Genomic DNA, 20,982 nt, shown 5'->3' on the forward strand with positions numbered 1-20,982 from the left:
TAGAGACTCTTCGTGCTCGTATTGTGGACAGTTGTGATACAATACGCCATTCTCCAGGGCTGAATCAGCGCATCAGGGATTCCATGCATGCATGTGGATGCATGTATCCTCGCTAATGGAGGACATTTTGAACATTTCCTGTAACAAAGTGTTTGAAGTCACGCTGGTACGTTCTGTTGCTGTGTGTTTCTATTCCATGATTAACGTGATTTGAAGAGAAGTAATAAAATGAGCTCTAACATGGAAAGTAAGCATTTCCGGACACATGCCCACATAACATATTTTCTTTCTTTGTGTGTGAGGAATGTTTCCTGAAAGTTTGGCTGCACCTTTTTGTAACGCCCTGTATATATCTACTACTTCCATAGTAAATTCGATACATGTATGCTTCAGACATTGTATTATTACTTTAGTGGTACCTTACCTTTATGTTTATGTCCACTACTGTATGTCGTGTGCATAAGACAGTGATACCCTTAGGAACCAGGTTTTAAATTGTAAGACATTTCCAGGGGCAGATGTGGACTCTGACCTTAATCTATGGGTTATGACCTGTAGATTAAAACTGAAGAAACTGCAAAAAGGTGGGAATTTAAGGAGATGGGACCTGGATAAACTGAAAGAACCAGAGGTTGCACAGAGTTTCAGGGAGAGCATAAGGGAACAATTGACAGGAATGGGGGAAAGAAATACAGTAGAAGAGGAATGGGTAGCTTTGAGGGATGAAGTAGTGAAGGCAGCAGACGATCAAGTAGGTAAAAAGACGAGGGCTAGTAGAAATCCTTGGGTAACTGAAGAAATATTGAATTTAATTGATGGAAGGAGAAAATATAAAAATGCAGTAAATGAAGCAGGCAAAAAGGAATACAAACGTCTCAAAAATGAGATTGACAGGAAGTGCAAAATGGCTAAGCAGGGATGGCTAGAGGACAAATGTAAGGATGTAGAGGCTTATCTCACTAGGGGTAAGATAGATACTGCCTACAGGAAAATTAAAGAGACCTTTGGAGATAAGAGAACCACTTGTATGAACATCAAGAGCTCAGATGGAAACCCAGTTGTAAGCAAAGAAGGGAAAGCAGAAAGGTGGAAGGAGTATATAGAGGGTCTATACAAGGGCGATGTACTTGAGGACAATATTATGGAAATGGAAGAGGATGTAGATGAAGATGAAATGGGAGATACGATACTGCGTGAAGAGTTTGACAGAGCACTGAAAGACCTGAGTCGAAACAAGGCCCCCGGAGTAGACAACATACCATTGGAACTACTGACAGCCTTGGGAGAGCCAGTCCTGACAAAACTCTACCATCTGGTGAGCAAGATGTATGAGACAGGTGAAATACCCTCAGACTTCAAGAAGAATATAATAATTCCAATCCCAAAGAAAGCAGGTGTTGACAGATGTGAAAATTACCGAACAATCAGTTTAATAAGCCACAGCTGCAAAATACTAACACAAATTCTTTACAGACGAATGGAAAAACTAGTAGAAGCCAATCTTGGGGAAGATCAGTTTGGATTCTGTAGAAATACTGGAACACGTGAGGCAATACTGACCTTACGACTTATCTTAGAAGAAAGATTAAGGAAAGGCAAACCTACGTTTCTAGCATTTGTAGACTTAGAGAAAGCTTTTGACAATGTTGACTGGAATACTCTCTTTCAAATTCTAAAGGTGGCAGGGGTAAAATACAGGGAGCGAAAGGCTATTTACAATTTGTACAGAAACCAGATGGCTGTTATAAGAGTCGAGGGACATGAAAGGGAAGCAGCGGTGGGGAAGGGAGTAAGACAGGGTTTTAGCCTCTCCCCAATGTTATTCAATCTGTATATTGAGCAAGCAGTAAAGGAAACAAAAGAAAATTTTGGAGTAGGTATTAAAATCCATGGAGAAGAAATAAAAACTTTGAGGTTTGCCGATTACATTGTAATTCTGTCAGAGACAGCAAAGGACTTGGAAGACCAGTTGAATGGAATGGATGGTATCTTGAAGGGAGGATATAAGATGAACATCAACAAAAGCAAAATGAGGATAATGGAATGTAGTGGAATTAAGTCGGGTGATGCTGAGGGAATTAGATTAGGAAATGAGACACTTAAAGTAGTAAAGGAGTTTTGCTATTTGAGGAGCAAAATAACTGATGATGGTCGAAGTAGAGAGGATATAAAATGTAGACTGTTAATGGCAAGGAAAGCGTTTCTGAAGAAGGGAAATTTGTTAACATCGAGTATAGATTTAAGTGTCAGGAAGTCATTTCTGAAAGTATTTGTATGGAGTGTAGCCATGTATGGAAGTGAAACATGGACGGTAAATAGTTTGGACAAGAAGAGAATAGAAGCTTTCGAAATGTGGTGCTACAGAAGAATGCTGAAGATTAAATGGGTAGATCACATAACTAATGAGGAAGTATTGAATAGGATTGGGGAGAAGAGAAGTTTGTGGCACAACTTGACCAGAAGAAGGGATCGGTTGGTAGGACATGTTCTGAGGCATCAAGGGATCACCAATTTAGTATTGGAGGGCAGCGTGGAGGGTAAAAATCGTAGGGGGAGACCAAGAGATGAATACACTAAGCAGATTCTGAAGGATGTAGGTTGCAGTAGGTACTGGGAGATGAAGAAGCTTGCACAGGATAGAGTAGCATGGAGAGCTGCATCAAACCAGTCTCAGGACTGAAGACGACAACAACAACAACAACCCTTTCGTAACACAGGGATGCATTTTTCATGTTCATTATAGATCTAGCTGATCCAAACCTTCTCTATAGGAATGGTTTGTAGAACAGTCCATGGTTTTTTTATAAGTTTGAGAGGCTCCCAGATTTAGTGTATGTCAGTATTATTGAACACTTTTGAATTATAAGGGAGCTTGGATACATTTTCCATATTCAGATCAACATTACTGACATCATTTACCTAAGGCTGTTCATCAAGTAAGACTCATTACAACACTAAGATGTTAGATCAGTGTTGAATTTGGTAACAGAATGTATACACATAGATCAAACTGTTAAATGTTGATTAAAATAACATTGATGTCAAGAATAAATTAACTCCAACTCAAACTTCCCAATTTCCAAAATGCATGTTCCTCGATGAGGCATTGACATTCTACACCTTGCTACATCAATACTCCTCCACTTTCAGTGAGTGGTGAGAACATTTAAATATCCAGTAAGCCTTGCTGTTTTTTTTTTTTTTTTTTGTTTTTTTTTTTTAATTGGTTCATACAGCATCTGGATTGTCACAACCCAATCTGTCTATGTTACATAAAACAACAGCTTTTATCTTTCTCTGTACATTGGTGAAACTACTGCGATTTGTTTGTACCTACCGCACCTGTTACATAATCTCCATACTGCTATAGATTTCCTTCATGGTAGATGGCTAACATGATAATCGTCTGTAAAACTGTAAGGCAAACACGTCTGAGATTATTTGACATTTAAAAAATTATTTATCAGCTTGAATGATTATTAATTAACAGTAAAATACATATTTCACATGAATTACATCATAAAATAAGTTGATAAACTATCCTAGAGCAGAACAATTGATATTCTTGTGTTGCACAGAACACATTACTTTTAGAGAATTTCCATACATATTTATGATCCAGAATGAGATTTTCACTCTGCAGTGGAGTGTGCGCTGATATGAAACTTCCTGGCAGATTAAAACTGTGTGCGGACAGAGACTCGAACTCGTCTCGGTCCGGCATACAGTTTTAATCTGCCAGGAAGTTTCATATTTATGAGTGTCCCATTTTATAGAGTTTAGCTTTATACATTTCTGCACAATGTTTTTCACTTCACAGGTGTGCCCATATTAAGCACAATTTGAGTTTTGCTTCAGGAATCATTTAAATTATGAGTGAGAGCTGCAAACGAAGTCTACATCATTGTCCGGTATCACTTTCTTGTAAGATATCCTCTTAAAAGTCTGCCACGTCTGAAACAATTGAAAGTTCATACCCACAGTATTTGAACCCCTCTGACATCAAAATAAGGAACACTCCACCATCATCACACTTCTTAGAATGGACAGTAGGAAATTGAAGATGATGATAAGGATGTGAGATATTTCAAGGTTTTTTTTTTAATTGCATCTGACACCTTTCTTTGTTCAACACATCAGATAAATTCAGCCCAATTACATGAAACAGCTATTTCCATGTTGAATAGTTAATGTAATTACAATTTGGATGTTTCCAGCATGGGTAGCATAATTATCAGACCAAGTAATTAAAACTTTATGTTTGTGCCTAAGATGATTTTCACACAATTCCAGCCCTGTGATGTTTCATTATCACTTCATCCATCAATTGTTTTATTCCAAATCATGCAGAAGCTATTGCGTGATTGGTGCATAGTGTATTGTTATGTAACATGACCAGAATTTACGTAAATAAATTCTCTGGGCATTAGTGAGGCATTGTGTTGGAAGATACGTCTATGAGTCTGTAGAGATTCTCTTCTTTGTGTAGTGTGATCTTTAGTCTTCCTTGTCAAGTTTCTTCTGTCAGTACATCAGTGCAGCTGGCTGCAGTGCCTCTTTATCTTCTTCAGATGTTATCACAGTCATCACAGGTCTCCCCAGTTGGACTCTTCATTACAAATCCTCCTGTGAAGACATTCCTTTATGTTTTCTTCTTTATCTACAGGAATAATATTCAGTTTGCACTTAAGTGCCTAGCAGAGGGTTCATCGAACCACCTTCTAGCTATTTCCCAATTGTTCCACTCTCAAATAGCTCATGGGAATAACAAACGCTTAAATATTTTCATGCAAGTTCTTATTTCTCTTATTTTATTCTGATGATCATTTCTCCATATGTAGGTGGACACCAACAAAATATTTTCACATTCAGATGAGAAAGTTTGTCATTGAAATTTCATGAGAAGAGCCTTCTGCAACAAAAAATGCCAATGTTCTAATGATACCCATCCCAATTTGCTTATCAAATTGGTAGCACTCTTTCCCGTATTTCATGACAGCATAAAACAAGCTGCCCTTTTTTCAACTTTTTCGATGTCCTCTGACAGTCCTGTGTGATGCAGATTGTGCAGCAGTACTTGAGAGGAGGACAGACGAGCATAGTGTAGACCTGTTGCACCTTGTAAGTGTCTTGCCAGTAAAATACAATGTTTGGTTCACCTTCCCCAAAGCATTTCCTATGTGATTGTTCCAATTTAAGTTGTTTGTAACTGCATTCCATAAGTATTTACTTGCCTTGTGACAGCCTTTAGATTTGTGTGATTTATCATGTAACTGAAATTTAACTGATTTTTTTCAATATTCACGTGGATTATCTCAAAATTTTCATTATATAGAGTCACTTGCTACTTTTCGCACTATACAGATACCTTGTCTAAATAATTTTGCAATTGATTTTGATCTACTGATGACATTAGTAGATGGCAAATGACAGTGTCATCTGCAAATAACTTAGAGATGGATGGTTGCTCAGATTGTCAAGACCTATAACACTTCCATAGGGATTGCCAGGTATCACTGCTGTTTTAGTTGATGACTTTCCTTCAGTTACTATGAACTGTGAACTTTCAGACAGGAAATCACTAATCCAGTCATACAACTGAGATGATGCTCCATAGGTATGCAGTTTGATTAGAACCCGTTTGTCAAGAAAAAAGCAAGCCTTCTGGTAATCTAAAAATATGGAATCAATTTGAGATCCTCTGTAGATAGCACTCATTACTTCTTGTGAATAAAGAGCTAGTCTTGTTTCACAAGGAAGATATTTTCGGGATCCGAACTGTGTGTCAATAGATCATTTTCTTCAAGATAATTCATAATGTTCCAAAATCCTACTGCACATCTGTCAGTGGTACAGGTCTGAAATTCAGTGGACTACTTCTATCTCCTCTCTTGAGTATTGGTGTGACGTGTGCAACTTTCCATGGCTCTTTCGTCAAGAAGTTGTATATGATTCTTAGAAATTGGGCTATTTCATTGGCATACTCAGAGAGGAACCTGATTGGTATATAATCTGGATCAAAAAACTTACCATTATTGAGTGACTCAAGTTACTTTGCTACACTGAGGGCATCTATTTCTAAATTACTCATGTTGACAGCTATTCTTGATTCGAATTTTGGAGTATTTACTTTGCTTTCTTTGGTGAAAGAATTTCTGAAAACTGTGTTTAGAAACTCCGCTTCAGTGGCACTTTTCACCGGTAGCAATATCATTGCTGTCCTGCAGTTAAGGTATTGACTGTGTCTTGCTGTGGATATACTTTACATTTGACCGGAAGGTCTGATTTTTTTCCTTGTGTGAGTTCATGCTGGTGTACATGAGGCCCTGAGCTATGCAGCCCTTTCTTCCTTCCCGAGCTGCATTACCTTCTCTGTGCCCCTTCCTCCTCCTTCTCGCTCCTTCTCCTCTTCTCCTTCCTTTCTTCTATCAGTGTCCTTGTCTACGTCTGCCCGGCTATCCTCCTTGTTTCTGGTATTCCTTCTGGCATTTGTTCTTCTTTGTTTGTCTTCTTCACCTTTCCTTTTTGGTCTCCCTTTGAGGTTTGCTGTCCCCTTCTAAATTTTCTCTCTGTAGAATGAACCAACTGGGGAAGAACACCTTACTTCATATTTTTGGCATGCAACCTTACCACCTCTTCCATCTTTCCCTTGATGCTGCTTTCCTTTAATGCTATATTGCCAGCAGGGTAGCCAGACCATGTGATGGAGTCATTACATACCCTTTTGATTGAGCCCCCTGACAACACAGAGATTACACTTCTGTTACCTGAGCTGTTGCCTCCTTGCATATGCCTAGGAGTGGTTGCTTATCATTCTGTAGCATCAGAACTCGTGCCAACAGCCACTGTGCCAGACGACCCTTGCTGTGGCTGGTTGGCACCCATGAGGAGAGCCTCTGATAGTGGGTGGTGTCAGAACAAATGCTTTGCATATGAAATGTATTAAGCTTAAAAAAACAGCTGGTCTTCTACAGCCATCTCTTTAGTTGGCAATCTTTTAATGCTGCTTTTTAAGATCCTGCGACCTTCCTTTCCCTGGCTACCCCTGGGAGAAAGGCCAGGCTTACCGACTTGGGGTAAAACCCTTTTCCTGAAATCTGGTGTCCACCGGGACTGTCTTCATTGCCACCAAGCCATTATTTTTTGTGGAAACTATCGAAGACAAAAATTTAGCGAAGTGGACATTCTGAGTAATATGCAGCCAGGATCACTGTTGATCAAAACTTCATCTGCCACCCATTGTGCAGCTCTTCATGCCTGTGACACACTTTTCGACATCCCTGTGTCCACCACTCCTCGCCAGACTTTGAATATGGTTCAGGGAGTCATTATTCATAGAGACTTCATCCTTAAAACTAATGAGGAACTCATTCATATTGTTTGGCATGTTCAGAAAGGCTGTAAGGACAATCATATCAACATCAGTGCCTTTATTCTGACATTTGAGATGGTTACTATTCCATAGAAGATTGAGGCAACGGTTTATCAGTGTAATGTGAAGCCATACATCCTGCCACCACTGAGGTGTTTTTGGTGTTTGCATTTCAGGCACATCTTCTCGCTGTACGACGGACCTCTATGTTCTCGTCCCTGAGGGGACCACCCTCACAATCTGAGTCTGACCTTTTTAGATGTTACCTGTTGTTGGTCATGGATGGTGACCTGGTGGCACGACCGGCTTTGGCCCATTTACCTCCCATTTGGCTCCTGTTCTGGGCTTATTCAGTGGAACTATAGTAACCATCACCTTCCGGATTTGCAGTCCTTTATTTCCTTTTACTCTAAAGCTTGTGTCTTTCTCCAGCAATCTCAGTTTACGGATGCTCACTCTCTGACCCTTCATGGACTCCATGCCTTCTGTCAGAACTGGGTAGGCCCTTTGAGGTCTTCCTTTGGTGCTCGCACATTGATCCATATGGAAGTTTTTAGTACATGGATCTCCCTTTGTACCACATTGGAAGCAGTTTCCTTTCAGGTACACTTATGCTCTGTCATCGCAGTTCACAAACTCTGTTCCCCCTCTTGATGGGCCCCATTCGCCACTGACCAGTCTCATGATGGAGTGCGGCCATTGCCATTGCCTATCTCCATCCTGCCTTGCAACATCTTAACGAGCACTCCTTCTCCGCCAGTCTCATTACCTTTAAATGTCTTCATACCAAAGCCCATTACTTAATCAAACAGAGCAAGCAGGTGTGTTAGGAAAGTTTTGTCTCTTCTATAGGTTCTTCCGTTGCTTTATCATGGGTGTGGGCTACAATCCATACCCTCCAAGGTTGCAAATGGCAGTTTTCCATCCTGGGCCTTGACCATCCCGGTTGCTTTTGTACTGATCCATCGATTCTTGCGGAACACCTTGCGACACATTTTGTGTCGACATCGGCGTCAGCCTCCTATAAAGCCACCTTCCTTCTCATAAAACATTGGGGTGAAGCCACCTACCCCCTGCTCTCCTTTACCTCTCTGGGGGTAGATTTGTGGCTTTATGTCAAATTCCTTTTTTTCAGTTGTGGGCTAATTTTTTTTTCTGCCTGCTGTAGAGTGAGTTATACTATTTTCACTCTTGGATTGCTCATCTTCCCAATATTTTGAATGTTCCTAAGTCTTTGATGCTTTTAATTCAAAGGAACGTATAAGAAATAAATGGCACTGTAAACTTTGTACAGACACTCTTAAATAATTGTTATGCTCATCATTTGTGGGAGATCTGGAAGCAGTCATTTGTATGTGGAATTAAAACGGGGTATATCAGATGTACATCCGGTGGAGGAAGGTACACATATGGTGCCCATTTGTGCAAGGACAGATCAAATTTCACCCTCTTACCTCTAGATAAGGATGAGAGATGCACCGTTTTAAGGCTACCTAAATTGGCAATGGTGTGGGGTATGATTGCCACAGGACAATCTATACACTACAAATAAGGTTTGAAATTGAAATTGCAGAAAATGAACTTTCACCTATTTTGCTGCTGTTATTGGTTCTCTTAAATAAGTTAAAAGATATTAGACAAAGGTGACTAACTTCTTTTTATTTCTGGCAAGTCACAAATTGAATAAATAAAAATGACTTCCTGTTGTGAAAAAACTATACACTTACTGCACCATATTCTAGAATACCATTAAAAAATGATCCGTTGAGCTCCATGTTTGTGGTCTAAAGAACAGGGTATAAATAACAGATATGAATCATAGAAGTTTGTAAATACCACAAATTATGATTACAATAGAATTTCCTTCCCACTCCCCTCACACATTTGTAGTAATGGACACTTTACTATGCCACAGAAATGTTTATACAAAATGGTTCAAATGGCTCTAAGCACTATGGGACTCAAAACCTGAGGTCATCAGTCGCCTAGGCCTAGAACTACTTAAACCTAACTAACCAAAGGATATCACACACATCCATGCCCGAGGCAGGATTCGAACCTGTGACCGTAGCAGCAGCATGGTTTCCGAGTGAAGCTCCTAGAATCGCTCGGCCACAGTGGCCAGCTAATGTTTATATAGCCAGGAAACCTTGGCCATATTATTTTCTGCTCATGAAAAGACTGTATCAGTTAATGACAGTCAGACATAATGTAGATACTTTGAAATCCTTTGACAGATTTATTTCCCATTTTAAAAAGTGAAGATTGACAAGTTAGCAAATCTTGCATTATTTCATATTCAGTGTCAGAACTCCATTTGGGCTCCATGAAGCATCAAATATGTGTAAAGTTGTGCCTTATAATTACTACTTTACTATTTCTCTAGTTCTTACCAGAGCAAAACAAATGATAAACAGAAAGCAGTTATTCATAAGAGTGAGGCAACTACACAGAGATTTCCAAACTACAGTTGCCAGTTTGTTTTCTTGTGAAGTTTGCAGCACTGAGACAAACATTATCGTGTTAAAAAAAATAACCTTATTTCCTCAGGATAGTTATTCTTTGTTCTGTGACTGATTTCCCAGTGTTTGTTTTTATATCTTTGTTTATGTTTATATATGTTAGCCTATGTCATTTTTTGGATCTGTAAAATATTTTTTCCACTTCATTGCCCTACTTGTAATCATGCACTTACCTCTATATACATTACGCAAGTGATGAAAGATAATGGCTGCCAGACTCTTCATTAGTGTTGATTACATCACTGCATACTGTTGATACAGTATGCCACTGTCAGCGATTCCTTTCCATTTATTGTTATTGCCTGTATTGTCTCCTGTTTTGTTCAAATCACAGTACTTTGATATCGGAATGTAATCTATAGGGGGTTAAGTCTCCAATATTGAACAAATTTACTTGCTGTCTAACGTGGCATCAGAATCAACTCTTGGTTATTGCTTTGTTTAATCATTGTAAAACAGACTAGTACCAAATTTGCGTCATGCAAGTAGAATGTCTTTTGCATTTCAGTAGTAAGTTTTATATTGGTCCTTTCTTCTGATTTAGCTTATTTCACTGTCAGTATAACTGTGTTTTCCTGTTGTGCTTTAAGCCTGATTTTCTAAATAACAGTTTGTGTTGTCATTCTGTTATATTGTATAGATACTGTTATTTCTTTTTCAGGTTCTCATTTTTTTGCACATTAAATGGAGGAAATAATATTTATAATGATCTGTCGGAAGACTATCATACATGTACATACACTTTTGCACTTCATACGAAAGAAGTTGCTTAAAAATCACTACAGTACAATTTTTAATGCCAAAATTAATTCAGTATTGTAGTATTTCCAAATGATCTAGAGTTTATGAAAATGTTATGTAAGATTATACCATTTTTGTGTTTCGCAATGAACAATCTATGTTTTGTGATAAGACTGTATAAAATAAGAAGACTGCATATTGTATGTCTACGTGATTGTAAGGCTGACAAGTAGTTATTTTGTTGTAGATTCATTGTATTAGCAAAACTGTCTCAGTAATTGTTTAATACATAAAAGCACAACGAACTGCTTTAGAATGAGTCATCGAAAGAGTCCAAGTAATTAAGCTGTAATTTTGTCATATTTATTTTACCATGATGAGATTCTTCTTCATAAGCACTCAAGGCACTCGAATTAATTTCTGTTGTCATCCTTGTATGTGTAAGTTACGAAATTCATCATGTTTTTTTTTTTTTTTTTTTTTTCCTATGAGATATGACATTTTGTCATTTTGTATACATAACGAGAATAGATCACTACTTACTAAATAGAGGAACATCGTGAGACAACAGTCTCTCTCTCTCTCTCTCTCTCTCTCTCTCTCTCTCTCTCTCTCTCTCTCTCTCTCTCTCCCCCCCCTCCCCCTCTACCTTTCCCCCCACCCTCTCTCTCCCCCCCCCCTCCCCCCCTCTCTCTCTCTCTCTCTCTCTCTCTCTCTCTCTCTCTCTCTCTCTCTCTCCCCCCCCCTCTCCCCCCTCTCCCCCCTCTCCCCACCCTCTCCCCCCCACCCCCGTGTGTGTGTGTGTGTGTGTGTGTGTGTGTGAGAGAGAGAGAGAGAGAGAGAGAGAGAGAGAGAGAGTGTGTGTCCTTTGTTTGGTAAAGAGTGATCTACCCTCATATGTGTATTATATTCCATCCTGCAGTTTCTGTAAAATTGTGTTCTATATACAGTTATTACATAAATAGTGTGAAGTTATATCTTGTTTATGGTATGTTTTATTTTCTTAAAGTTTTTGTCAAACTGATTGTTATTTTTCACCCTGTTGGCTTCTTTTATTTTTGATTGTGTTAAAATGTTTTTCTCTTCATTCTCCTTTCATCTTTTACTAAATAATTAACTTTGTTATACATTGTTGACAATTTAGTGATCATGTGCAATAAGCAATACTTTCACATTTTGATCAGGTATTGTAACTTATTATTTGATACCAATTTATATATTATAATAAATGATGTGATATAATTTTATATAAGCTTATAAGATTCAAATAAATCCACGAAGGCATAAAAACTTTGGCTACCATCAGTGATTTAATATAATAATCTTTATTTTTCCATAAATGTAATAGAACAATAAATATGCAAAACAGAAAATTAAAGATACAGGTGGATTGTTATGAAGCATGGAAATTGAGTCATAAAACATCTGGCTGCTCAGTGTCATTTGCTGGTCAAACTTCACTTTCTTATCTCTAGTGTTGAACTTTGTTACAGATGGGGAAGATTGAAAAACTCATATGCTCTGTTCACCTGTGAAATTAACATGGAATCATGTGTTAACTTGGTCACTATAGTTTTAGATATAACATTTTTACAGTTTGTCACATTGTCCTCAGAGATTCACAAGACTTATACGAAGATGAATGTGTTAGTTACTTACACATTATAAATTGTATTAGGTATAACTGATAGCATGCAGGAACACACAAGTTGTACAAGAATTATACATCTGGAAATCAGACTTCGTCAGGATATTGCAGATTTTTACAAAAGTTAATGGAGGAAATAGCACATCAAAATACTGTTGCTTCGAATAGGAGGGATGGACGTGTCAAAGCTAGATTTTATCACTCAAACACATCAAAGTTTTGATTTGTTTCAGGAAAAGTACTGAAAACAAAACAAAAAAGTAATTCCTAATATCTTTTCTTTTAACTATACAGAAAGTTGATACCAGGGTCTCAGTTACAAAATATTGTCACACATATCACTACAACATCAATGTAAGGATTGGGGTACCAGTTGTTGGGCCCATTCTAAAAATCTTGGCATTTCAGCAATAATTGAACTGTTGACGAAAATTTGGATGAATGATGTCATGTACTGCTGAATGAGAATCAAACATGGTTCATTTTACCTCAGCAGAAGAAATCACTAAAATTCAAACAAGGTGACTGATATGGCCACTGACAGATCCTTAAAGTTCAGTCCACTGATTTCAAAGTCCATATGTAAGACAGTGTTTCTCAATATTATCAAAATATGCTTGTTTTCCATCTAATAGATACCACTTGTAGGAAAATGCAGTGATACTGTCCTTTGTGCCCATTGTGGAGAATATAAGGCACAAACAATTAATTGTGAACAATGTTGGCTGAACTACTTACAGTGAATTGTCAATTAGGAGCAGCAGATATGATAGGGTGTGTATTTTCAATTGCCCAAACATGCAGAATGTTCATGTTGAAGATGTATGAAGTAAGCTTCTTCTATTAACAAGATATAGGCTACATTAACACATATTATCACAGTTTGTCGCAGAAGTGTGTACAAACCACAAGCAATCCCATTGTGACCTGAAGGTAAAATAGGATAAATAATTTATGTGTACCACTTTTGAAAAAGAACTGTGAGAAACTATGAAATGCGTTATTGCTGATAGTTGATACACTATTGCTCAAAAGTATCTGGACACCCCAAAAAACATACATTTTTCATGTTAGGTGCATTGTGCTGCCAGCTACTGCCAGGTACCCCATATCAGCGACCTCAGTAGTCATCACACAATGTGAAAGAGCAGAATGGGGCCCTCAGCAGAACTCAGGGACTTCTAACTTGGTCAGGTGATTGGGTGTCACTTGTGTCAACGTCTGTACGCAAGATTTCCACACTCCTAAACACCCCTAGGTCAACTGTTTCCGATGTGATAGTGAAGTGGAAACGTGAAGGGACACGTACAGCACAAAAGCGTTGAGGCCGACCTCGTTTGTTAACTGACGAAGACCGTCGACAGTTGAAGAGGGTCATAATGTGTAATAGGCAGACATCTATCCCGACCATCACACAGGAATTCCAAACTGCATCAGAATCCACTGCAAGTACTATGACACTTAGGAGGGAGGTGATAAAACTTGGATTTCATGGTCGAGCAGCTGCTCATAAGCCACACATCACGCTGGTAAATGCCAAATGACGCATCGCTGGGTGTAAGGAGCGTAAAAATTGGACGATTGAACAGTAGATAAACGTTGTGTGGAATGACGAATCACGGTACATAATTTGACAATCCGATGACATGGTATGGGTATGGCGAATGCCCGGTGAACATCATCTGCCCGTGTGTATAGTGCTGAGAGTAAAATTCGGAGGCGGTGGTGCTATGTTGTGGTCGTGTTTTTCATGGGTTGAGCTTGCACCCCTTGTTGTTTTGTGTGGCACTATTGCAGCACAGGCCTACACTGATGTTTTAAGCACCTTCTTGCTTCCCACTGTTGAAGAGCAATTCGAGGATGGCAGTTGCATCTTTCAACATGATCGAGCACCTTTTCATAATGCACGGCCTGTGGCAGAGTGGTTGCACGACAATAACATCCCTGTAATGGACTGGCCTGCACAGAGTCCTGATCTGAATCCTATAGAACACCTTTGGGCTGTTTTGGAATGCAAACTTCGTGCCAGGAGTCACCAACCTACATTGATACCTTTCCTCAGTGCAGCACTCCGTGAAGAATGGTCTGACATTCCCCAAGAAACCTTCCAGCACCTGATTGAACGTGGAAGCTGTCAGCAAGGCTAAGGGTGGGTCAACACCATATTGAATTGCAGCATAACTGATGGAGATTGCCATGAACTTGTAAGTCATTTTCAGCCAGGTGTCCAGATACTTTCGATCACATAGTGTTTTTGGGCTTAGGGCCATCATCAGAAGCAAATTCTTTGCCTAACATTTCACCTTCCAGTGCTGGGGACACCATCAGACACTTTAACAACTCAAAAATCTGTTACAGTTCTTGGAGGATGAGCTCAATCATTTAAGAATGGTCTTCAGGAAAAACTACTGCTCTGTGAAAGAGATAAATAGGGCACTACATCCTAAAAGGTCTAGAACTTCTATTGAAAAAGAACCAACTAAATGGAAAGTTTTCCTTACATTTGTAAAAACTGGCACAAATGACATCAGAAAACTGCTCAGAAATCCTGGTATTACACTGTGTTTAAACCAACAAGAAAGGTATGTGAATATTTGAACACTGCAATGGTCTTACACCAGCCGTTTACAACAGCAGAGGTATATAAAATCCAATGTGTTTGCAGTCAAGTGACAAAGAAACAACAAAAAGAAGCATTAACACTCACATTAAAGAAAGTGAGCAAGTGTGGCCTGGGCAAGATGCGTAAATGAGCCATAGCAGATCATGTACTAGGACCAGGAAACCAAGCGAGGTGGCGCAGTGGTTAGCACACCTGACTCACATTTAGGAGGATGATGGTTCAAACCTACATCCGGCCATCCTGATTTTGCTTTTCCATGATTTCCCTAAATCCATTCAGGCAAATTCCACAACTGTTCCTTCAAGGGCATGGCCGACTTACTTCGCCATCCTTCCTTGATCCTATGGGACCGTCGACCTAGCTGTTTGGTACCCTTCCCCGAAATCAACCAACCAGCCAATCAGGAAACCACCAAACTTGTTTCTTTGACACTGTGGTTTTAACAAGATCTAATAATTACTACTCAAGGATGTACAGAGAGGCCATAGAAATTCAAAAGCGCACAAACAATTTCAACAGAAATGAAGGAGGATTGAAATTAGACCAGTTTTGGGCTGTACGGTGCTAAAACACTGGACTCCCATTCGGGAGGATGACAGTTCCGACCATCCTGATTTAGGTTTTCCGTGATTTCCCTAAATCACTCCAGGCAAATGCCGCGATGGTTCCTTTGAAAGGGCACGGCCGACTTCTTTCTCTGTCCTTCCCTAATCCGATGAGACCGATGACCTCACTGGTCTCTTCCCTCAAACAACCCAACCCAACATTGCTAAATACAACAAACAGTGCCAACTCTTCCCCACTACAAACTCCGTAGCAATATTGGCACAACTCCGCAAGCTTAGGCATTGGTCTAATGATGTCATAAACTGACAGTTGCATGGAGAAATATAAACTGTTTGGCCTGCTGAGCGTTTTGCAGTCTGTAACAGCTTTCTGAGTCATTAAAAGCCTGTGGTGATGTGTCCAGCATTGGAAGACAAAACATTAGACAGACAATTATGCCTTGAACTATGACCTTATGCTGGTAAATTGGATATCAGCCATAACCATTTGAAACTTGATTGACAATTTACTACTATCAGTTGGGTCTCTCAGCAATTTTTACATTTCTGTTGACAACCACATAATCTAAAAGTACATCACCTATTTTAGCACTCACAAAGTTCGCCAGGTTCATGGTGATATTGCTGCAACATCAGTAACTAACGCAAACAATCATGAACAGTAGGTCTAATCTGAACAAGGTTACCCAGTAGTTAAGGACTGGCATTTTCAAGAAATGGGGGTTCAAATACTGATCCTACAATTTGGATTTAAGTTACCTATGGTTTCCTTAAGTCACTAATAGTCTCTCTCTCTCTCTCTCTCTCTCTCTCCCTCAAAATGAAATTATCATTTGAATTTACCTGCACATCTTTAAATTGAGCTGGTCCTTCACGTTGCTCTTTCGCCTCTCGCTGATCATTGCATGCAAGCCACTTAAGTGATTCTACCGTCTGGCACTGAATCACTGTTGTAAGAGACACTTCCTGTAGAATGTTAGCAGGTGTAATCAGTATTTACACATGTTGATAAGACAATTAGACATACATGAATTTAAAAGTTACAGCATGAAGTAAGTCACCTAAATGACTGAAACTTGTTTCATATTTTCCAGGCAGTCAGGTATCCTAGTTATTCAAGATTGTTAGCGAGCCATGCATTTGGATAACAGTTAGGTGGTCCCTCACCTGTATACTGTACTTGCCAGACTGTATTTTAGTACTGGAATCTGTTGCTTCTATGGTGTCTCCTTCTGGTAACCAGTTTGCAAACAATGGGAACATTTACTGTCCAAGAGAGGTTCAAATTAAAAGGCTCCAAAAGGGGGAATCGACATATCACAAGCCAACTTCGTAATGTACACTGTACAGTTTATGGAGGACGTCTTTCATTTTCCTCTGTGATGATGAAGAGTAAGGAAGTAACCAACACTAATGTTGCAATGCCAAAGGACATCAGATCATCTGCAATACATCATGTGAAAGTTGTGGATTCTCTTCCACAGACAGCTACATTGCGAGTCTGCCATTTCAAAGTGTGAGGCATGCTGTCTGTTGTATATACCTACCATAAGCTGTGCAGGAAGTGTAAGCAATATTCAGGCTGTATGGTAAGGATTGTCACAATACACATTTAGGGATCTGTAAAGCACCATCCTATGACATCTGACTGACTACCTTTCCTCATAACAATCAAATGCCATAACAGATATGCTACATGTTTATGTATGTACACATGTGAACAATTAAATTAATGATGCATATCTGTTAGTGTACAGTATTCTTAGTCGTTACGACAGTCACAATGACACATTACGGCATGAACACCATAAGGCACCAAAAGAGATGGGGGGCCCTCCTGATCCATGTTTCCCACATTTTTCTTCATAAATCACAGTGAATGGTTAGAGCTCAGTCCAAAGTGCGCACATTGATGCTATCCGTGATGTTTGCAGAAGAACATAATTAAAGTTGCCTCTAGGACCACACAAGCACCATCAGCTTTGTTGAATGCTCCTCAAATCATTCTGACATAATTTGAGAGCTATGGGGTGGTGTACTGCATCACTGAAGATGCTTTTTGTCTCCAAGTTACTGTAGTGGAACAAATGTACATATGATTGGACAATAGGTCTTTGTCAGTTAATATTGGTTTCTCTGTCTTAAGCAGACTGCAATTAATTAAAGAGTTTTTTTACACCAGATACATTTTGCTTTTATTTATAAAGCATCTTCTGTGGTCACTCATTCATTTAATTAATTTGCTGTCAGCCTGAGACAGCGAAACTAATAACAACAGATTTTAACAACTTTTGCGGAAGATGGCCATGCAAACAAAGAAAATAGGTTTCTGTATTGATTGCAAGTGAGGTATGATGGCATATGTCTCAAGGGCCCCATTTCATCCCAAGTAAACCAGAATATCTTCACCATCAACCTGAACAGTGCTAGTCTTCTGTGACCTGTGACATATGATGAGTAAAGACCTATGTGTGTGTCAGTAGCACCTGTACTGCATAGTAATGAAGTGGTTCTGAATGATATGACTATCCATCAGCTGTTGTGATTAATCATTGAATTACAACAGTATGTTATTGGCTATCCATCTGCTGTTGAAATAACTGATAATCAACAGCAACTCCTGCCATCAGAATGTAGTCACCCATAACAGTTGACTCCAGCAGCATCAGTTTTCACTGAATCAAGATACCCATGGTATACCCTTGACACAGTGGTATATAAAAAAAAAGCAGCTGCCAGCACAGCTTTATGGATGCAGTTTCCAGTCCAGTAGGCCACTATCAAATGTTCTGATATTGATAAATCTTGCCCATAACTCCCTCATCAATAACGAGGAGAGGATCTGTCAACACCCTGGTCACATGATGTTGTACACTATTCTGTCCCCTAGGTTGACAAAAGACTCTCCAGTTCAGCAACTATCTCCTATTCAGTTGTTCCTGAGTTTATAGCACATCAAATATTGATCTTTAGGATTATTGAGATCATACCTTTACATTAATACCAAATATCACCACATTCCAGCCCTTCCTTTGGGAAGCAACTATCTGTATCATGAGAAGTGCATTTATCTTACAGGCTTCACTAAAAATGTTATAATAGTGAAAAAAGTTAGTAACATACATACTATTTCATCAAGTAAGAACATTTCTTCAGAACCTTGACTACTACAGAATACAAAATATTTACTGTGGAAAGCAGCAGTCATCCATAAGAGAGGATTCTGAAACTGGCTCTTACCTCCTGTGCTGAAGGTACATTCTGTATTTAAAACAAAACTAACATCTGTTATAACTCAAATGCATATAATAATTTTATTTGTATCTGTCATGTTTCTGCATTTTCCCTAAATCTGTCTAATGTAATCAACATACACAGTTCATATACCATGTACCAATTACTTGTGAAGTAAGTCCTCCTGGAATAAAGGCAAGCTCTGTACTGCCCTTTCTCAGTTTCTCTTTCACACAAAAATCAACAAGTTTTCAAAAGCACAAAATTACTAAGGAATAATATTTTGAAATTATGAAAAAGTTTTCTTTCCTCCGTGCTGATGTTTTGGGAATGTTTCATCGGTTCATGAACTGTGTGTTTACAGTTAACATCTAGCAACTGAGTTCTTCCATTTTTTGCCTTTTTGTGTGTATTTTTTTAATAGATGTTGCAATGGGATTTCTGGCCAGACTGATGAAACAAAGTGGCTATTTGCTTAATGGTTCATCTTCCTTAAAAAATACTCCACAGAGAAATGTCCAAGAAGTTCCTATATTCATCTTGACTTGGTACAATTGGAGAAATGAACAGTTGTTTTACTGGTATCACTGCTTTGAAGCTGCCAAAACGTATTGTTCTCAGTGTTGTGTTTTTTTGTTTCAGTGTTGTATTTTTTTTCTGTTGTGAAGCCATGACTGATGGGAGTGGACACAGTTATGCTTTTGAGGGGCAATTAGTAGTGTGTGTGTGGGGCATAACTGATCGGGTGAAATGTTTTTTTAGGTAGTTTTTTTAGGTATTACTTACACATGCCACCAGAGGGTGCCGAATTCGCATCATCTCACTGGCTGCAATTATTGTGATTAGTCCACACATATTTTTAAACTGCTGCAATCTGAGCTCCACCTCAGATTACTTTAAGATCAAGCCGAGCATATGGACAATAGTGCAGGGAGATCTTGCAAACCTAGCATCACGTCACTGATAACTTTTATGAACCAAATATGATGTTATTGGTACTCAGGCGCTAGTGACCATTCTAAACCAGTACTAGTGGAACAAAGAGAGACTACAGGATACACATTTACATATACTCAATACTGTATACACTGTAAATAAATAAATTCATTTTTGATGTGTTCCAGTATGTTCATCCATATTGTTACACTGACATTCACAACAAAATAAATAACTGCAAAATGAAATTGTTGAATTATTTCTTCAAATGTTTATCCACAAATGAAAATTGTGGAATGTTTTCATCACTTAATTGTTGTCCTGTGGAAATAATCAGTATTAATGACAATGAAAACCAACACAATTGCTGAAACCTAACGATGTGTCAAGGCTCAATTCATTCCTCTCTGATACTTGGTAAAATTTATGAGTAAATTATTGCCACATTTGTCAACAGTTTATTGAATATTACTTGAGCAGGGAACTGCTACTTTTTATTGGAAATGAGGACAGATCACACCCATGTAGGAAAAAAGCAACAGAATTTATCTGCAAAATTACAATATTACTTCACTCACCAATATTCATAACACAATTGTAGAGTACATCCTGAGTTCATTATGACCTGGAAAAAATTAGATAGATACCAGCATGGATCCCAGAAACACATGTTATATGAAAAACACCACACATTCTTCATAGTTGACATCTTAAGTGCAAGATAATTAAGTGAAATTGGTGTTCCTAGACTGCTTTCAATTTGGCACCACACTGACATCTGCTAAATAAAATTCATTTGGATAGCATGTCTAACCAGGTTTGCAATTCAATTGGAAATTTTATGCTGGATAGAATGTCATTGTGCTGCCCTGCTTGTTATGTACAAACACAGAAGTAATATGTGATGGTGTCCCAGAAAACTTGAAATCAATGAATTAGTGGATAGTGTCACTTAAAATCACAGACCTTTCACAGGCAGTGTGATTACCTATCAAGAAATTTTTTAAGATAAAAATTGTAATAATTTACAGTTATTTGTTGAAAAATATGTGTGGTGTAATGATGGGCCATTATGATTTAAAACAAACAAAAGTACAGTTATGCACTTAATGAAAAGTAAAAATACAGTAGTCCGTACCAGCATAATTAATGAATCACAACTATAATTTTTTATGCAGTACAAATACTTAGTAGTAACACTGTGTGTATTTGTGAAGTGGGACAAACACACAAGCTCAACAGTGAGTAAAGCAAATTGAGACTTAAATATCTTGGGAGCATACTGGAAAACTGCAGTACAGCCCATATTGTCCGAAGGCCACTTACAAAACTCTTGTACC

At 38.6% G+C, this 20,982-nt stretch overlaps 2 protein-coding genes across 4 annotated transcripts in view; one reads left to right on the top strand and one right to left on the bottom strand.

Annotated features, from left to right (window-relative positions):
* Positions 1-11,265, top strand: part of LOC126183870 (GATOR complex protein NPRL2) — a 145,066-nt gene extending 133,801 nt beyond the window's left edge. For 2 of the 3 annotated variants that reach the window (XM_049926164.1, XM_049926163.1), the window contains one exon: positions 10,556-11,265. The gene's annotated coding sequence lies outside the window, so the exon portion shown is untranslated. The remainder of the gene's footprint in view (positions 1-10,555) is intronic. The other variant, XM_049926162.1, reaches the window with a different exon arrangement.
* Positions 11,266-12,065: 800 nt separating this feature from the next.
* The window catches only part of LOC126185049 (nicolin-1-like), a 148,623-nt gene continuing 139,706 nt past the window's right edge, over positions 12,066-20,982 (bottom strand). The window contains exons 5-6 of the mRNA XM_049927803.1: positions 16,316-16,438; positions 12,066-12,164 (exon numbers count right to left, since the gene is read on the bottom strand). Of these exons, the coding sequence (XP_049783760.1) occupies positions 12,123-12,164; positions 16,316-16,438 (165 nt within the window). The 3' untranslated portion in view covers positions 12,066-12,122. The remainder of the gene's footprint in view (positions 12,165-16,315; positions 16,439-20,982) is intronic.

Source organism: Schistocerca cancellata, chromosome 4, assembly GCF_023864275.1.
Source record: "Schistocerca cancellata isolate TAMUIC-IGC-003103 chromosome 4, iqSchCanc2.1, whole genome shotgun sequence".
In the NCBI taxonomy this organism is placed as follows: Eukaryota; Metazoa; Arthropoda; class Insecta; order Orthoptera; family Acrididae; genus Schistocerca; species Schistocerca cancellata.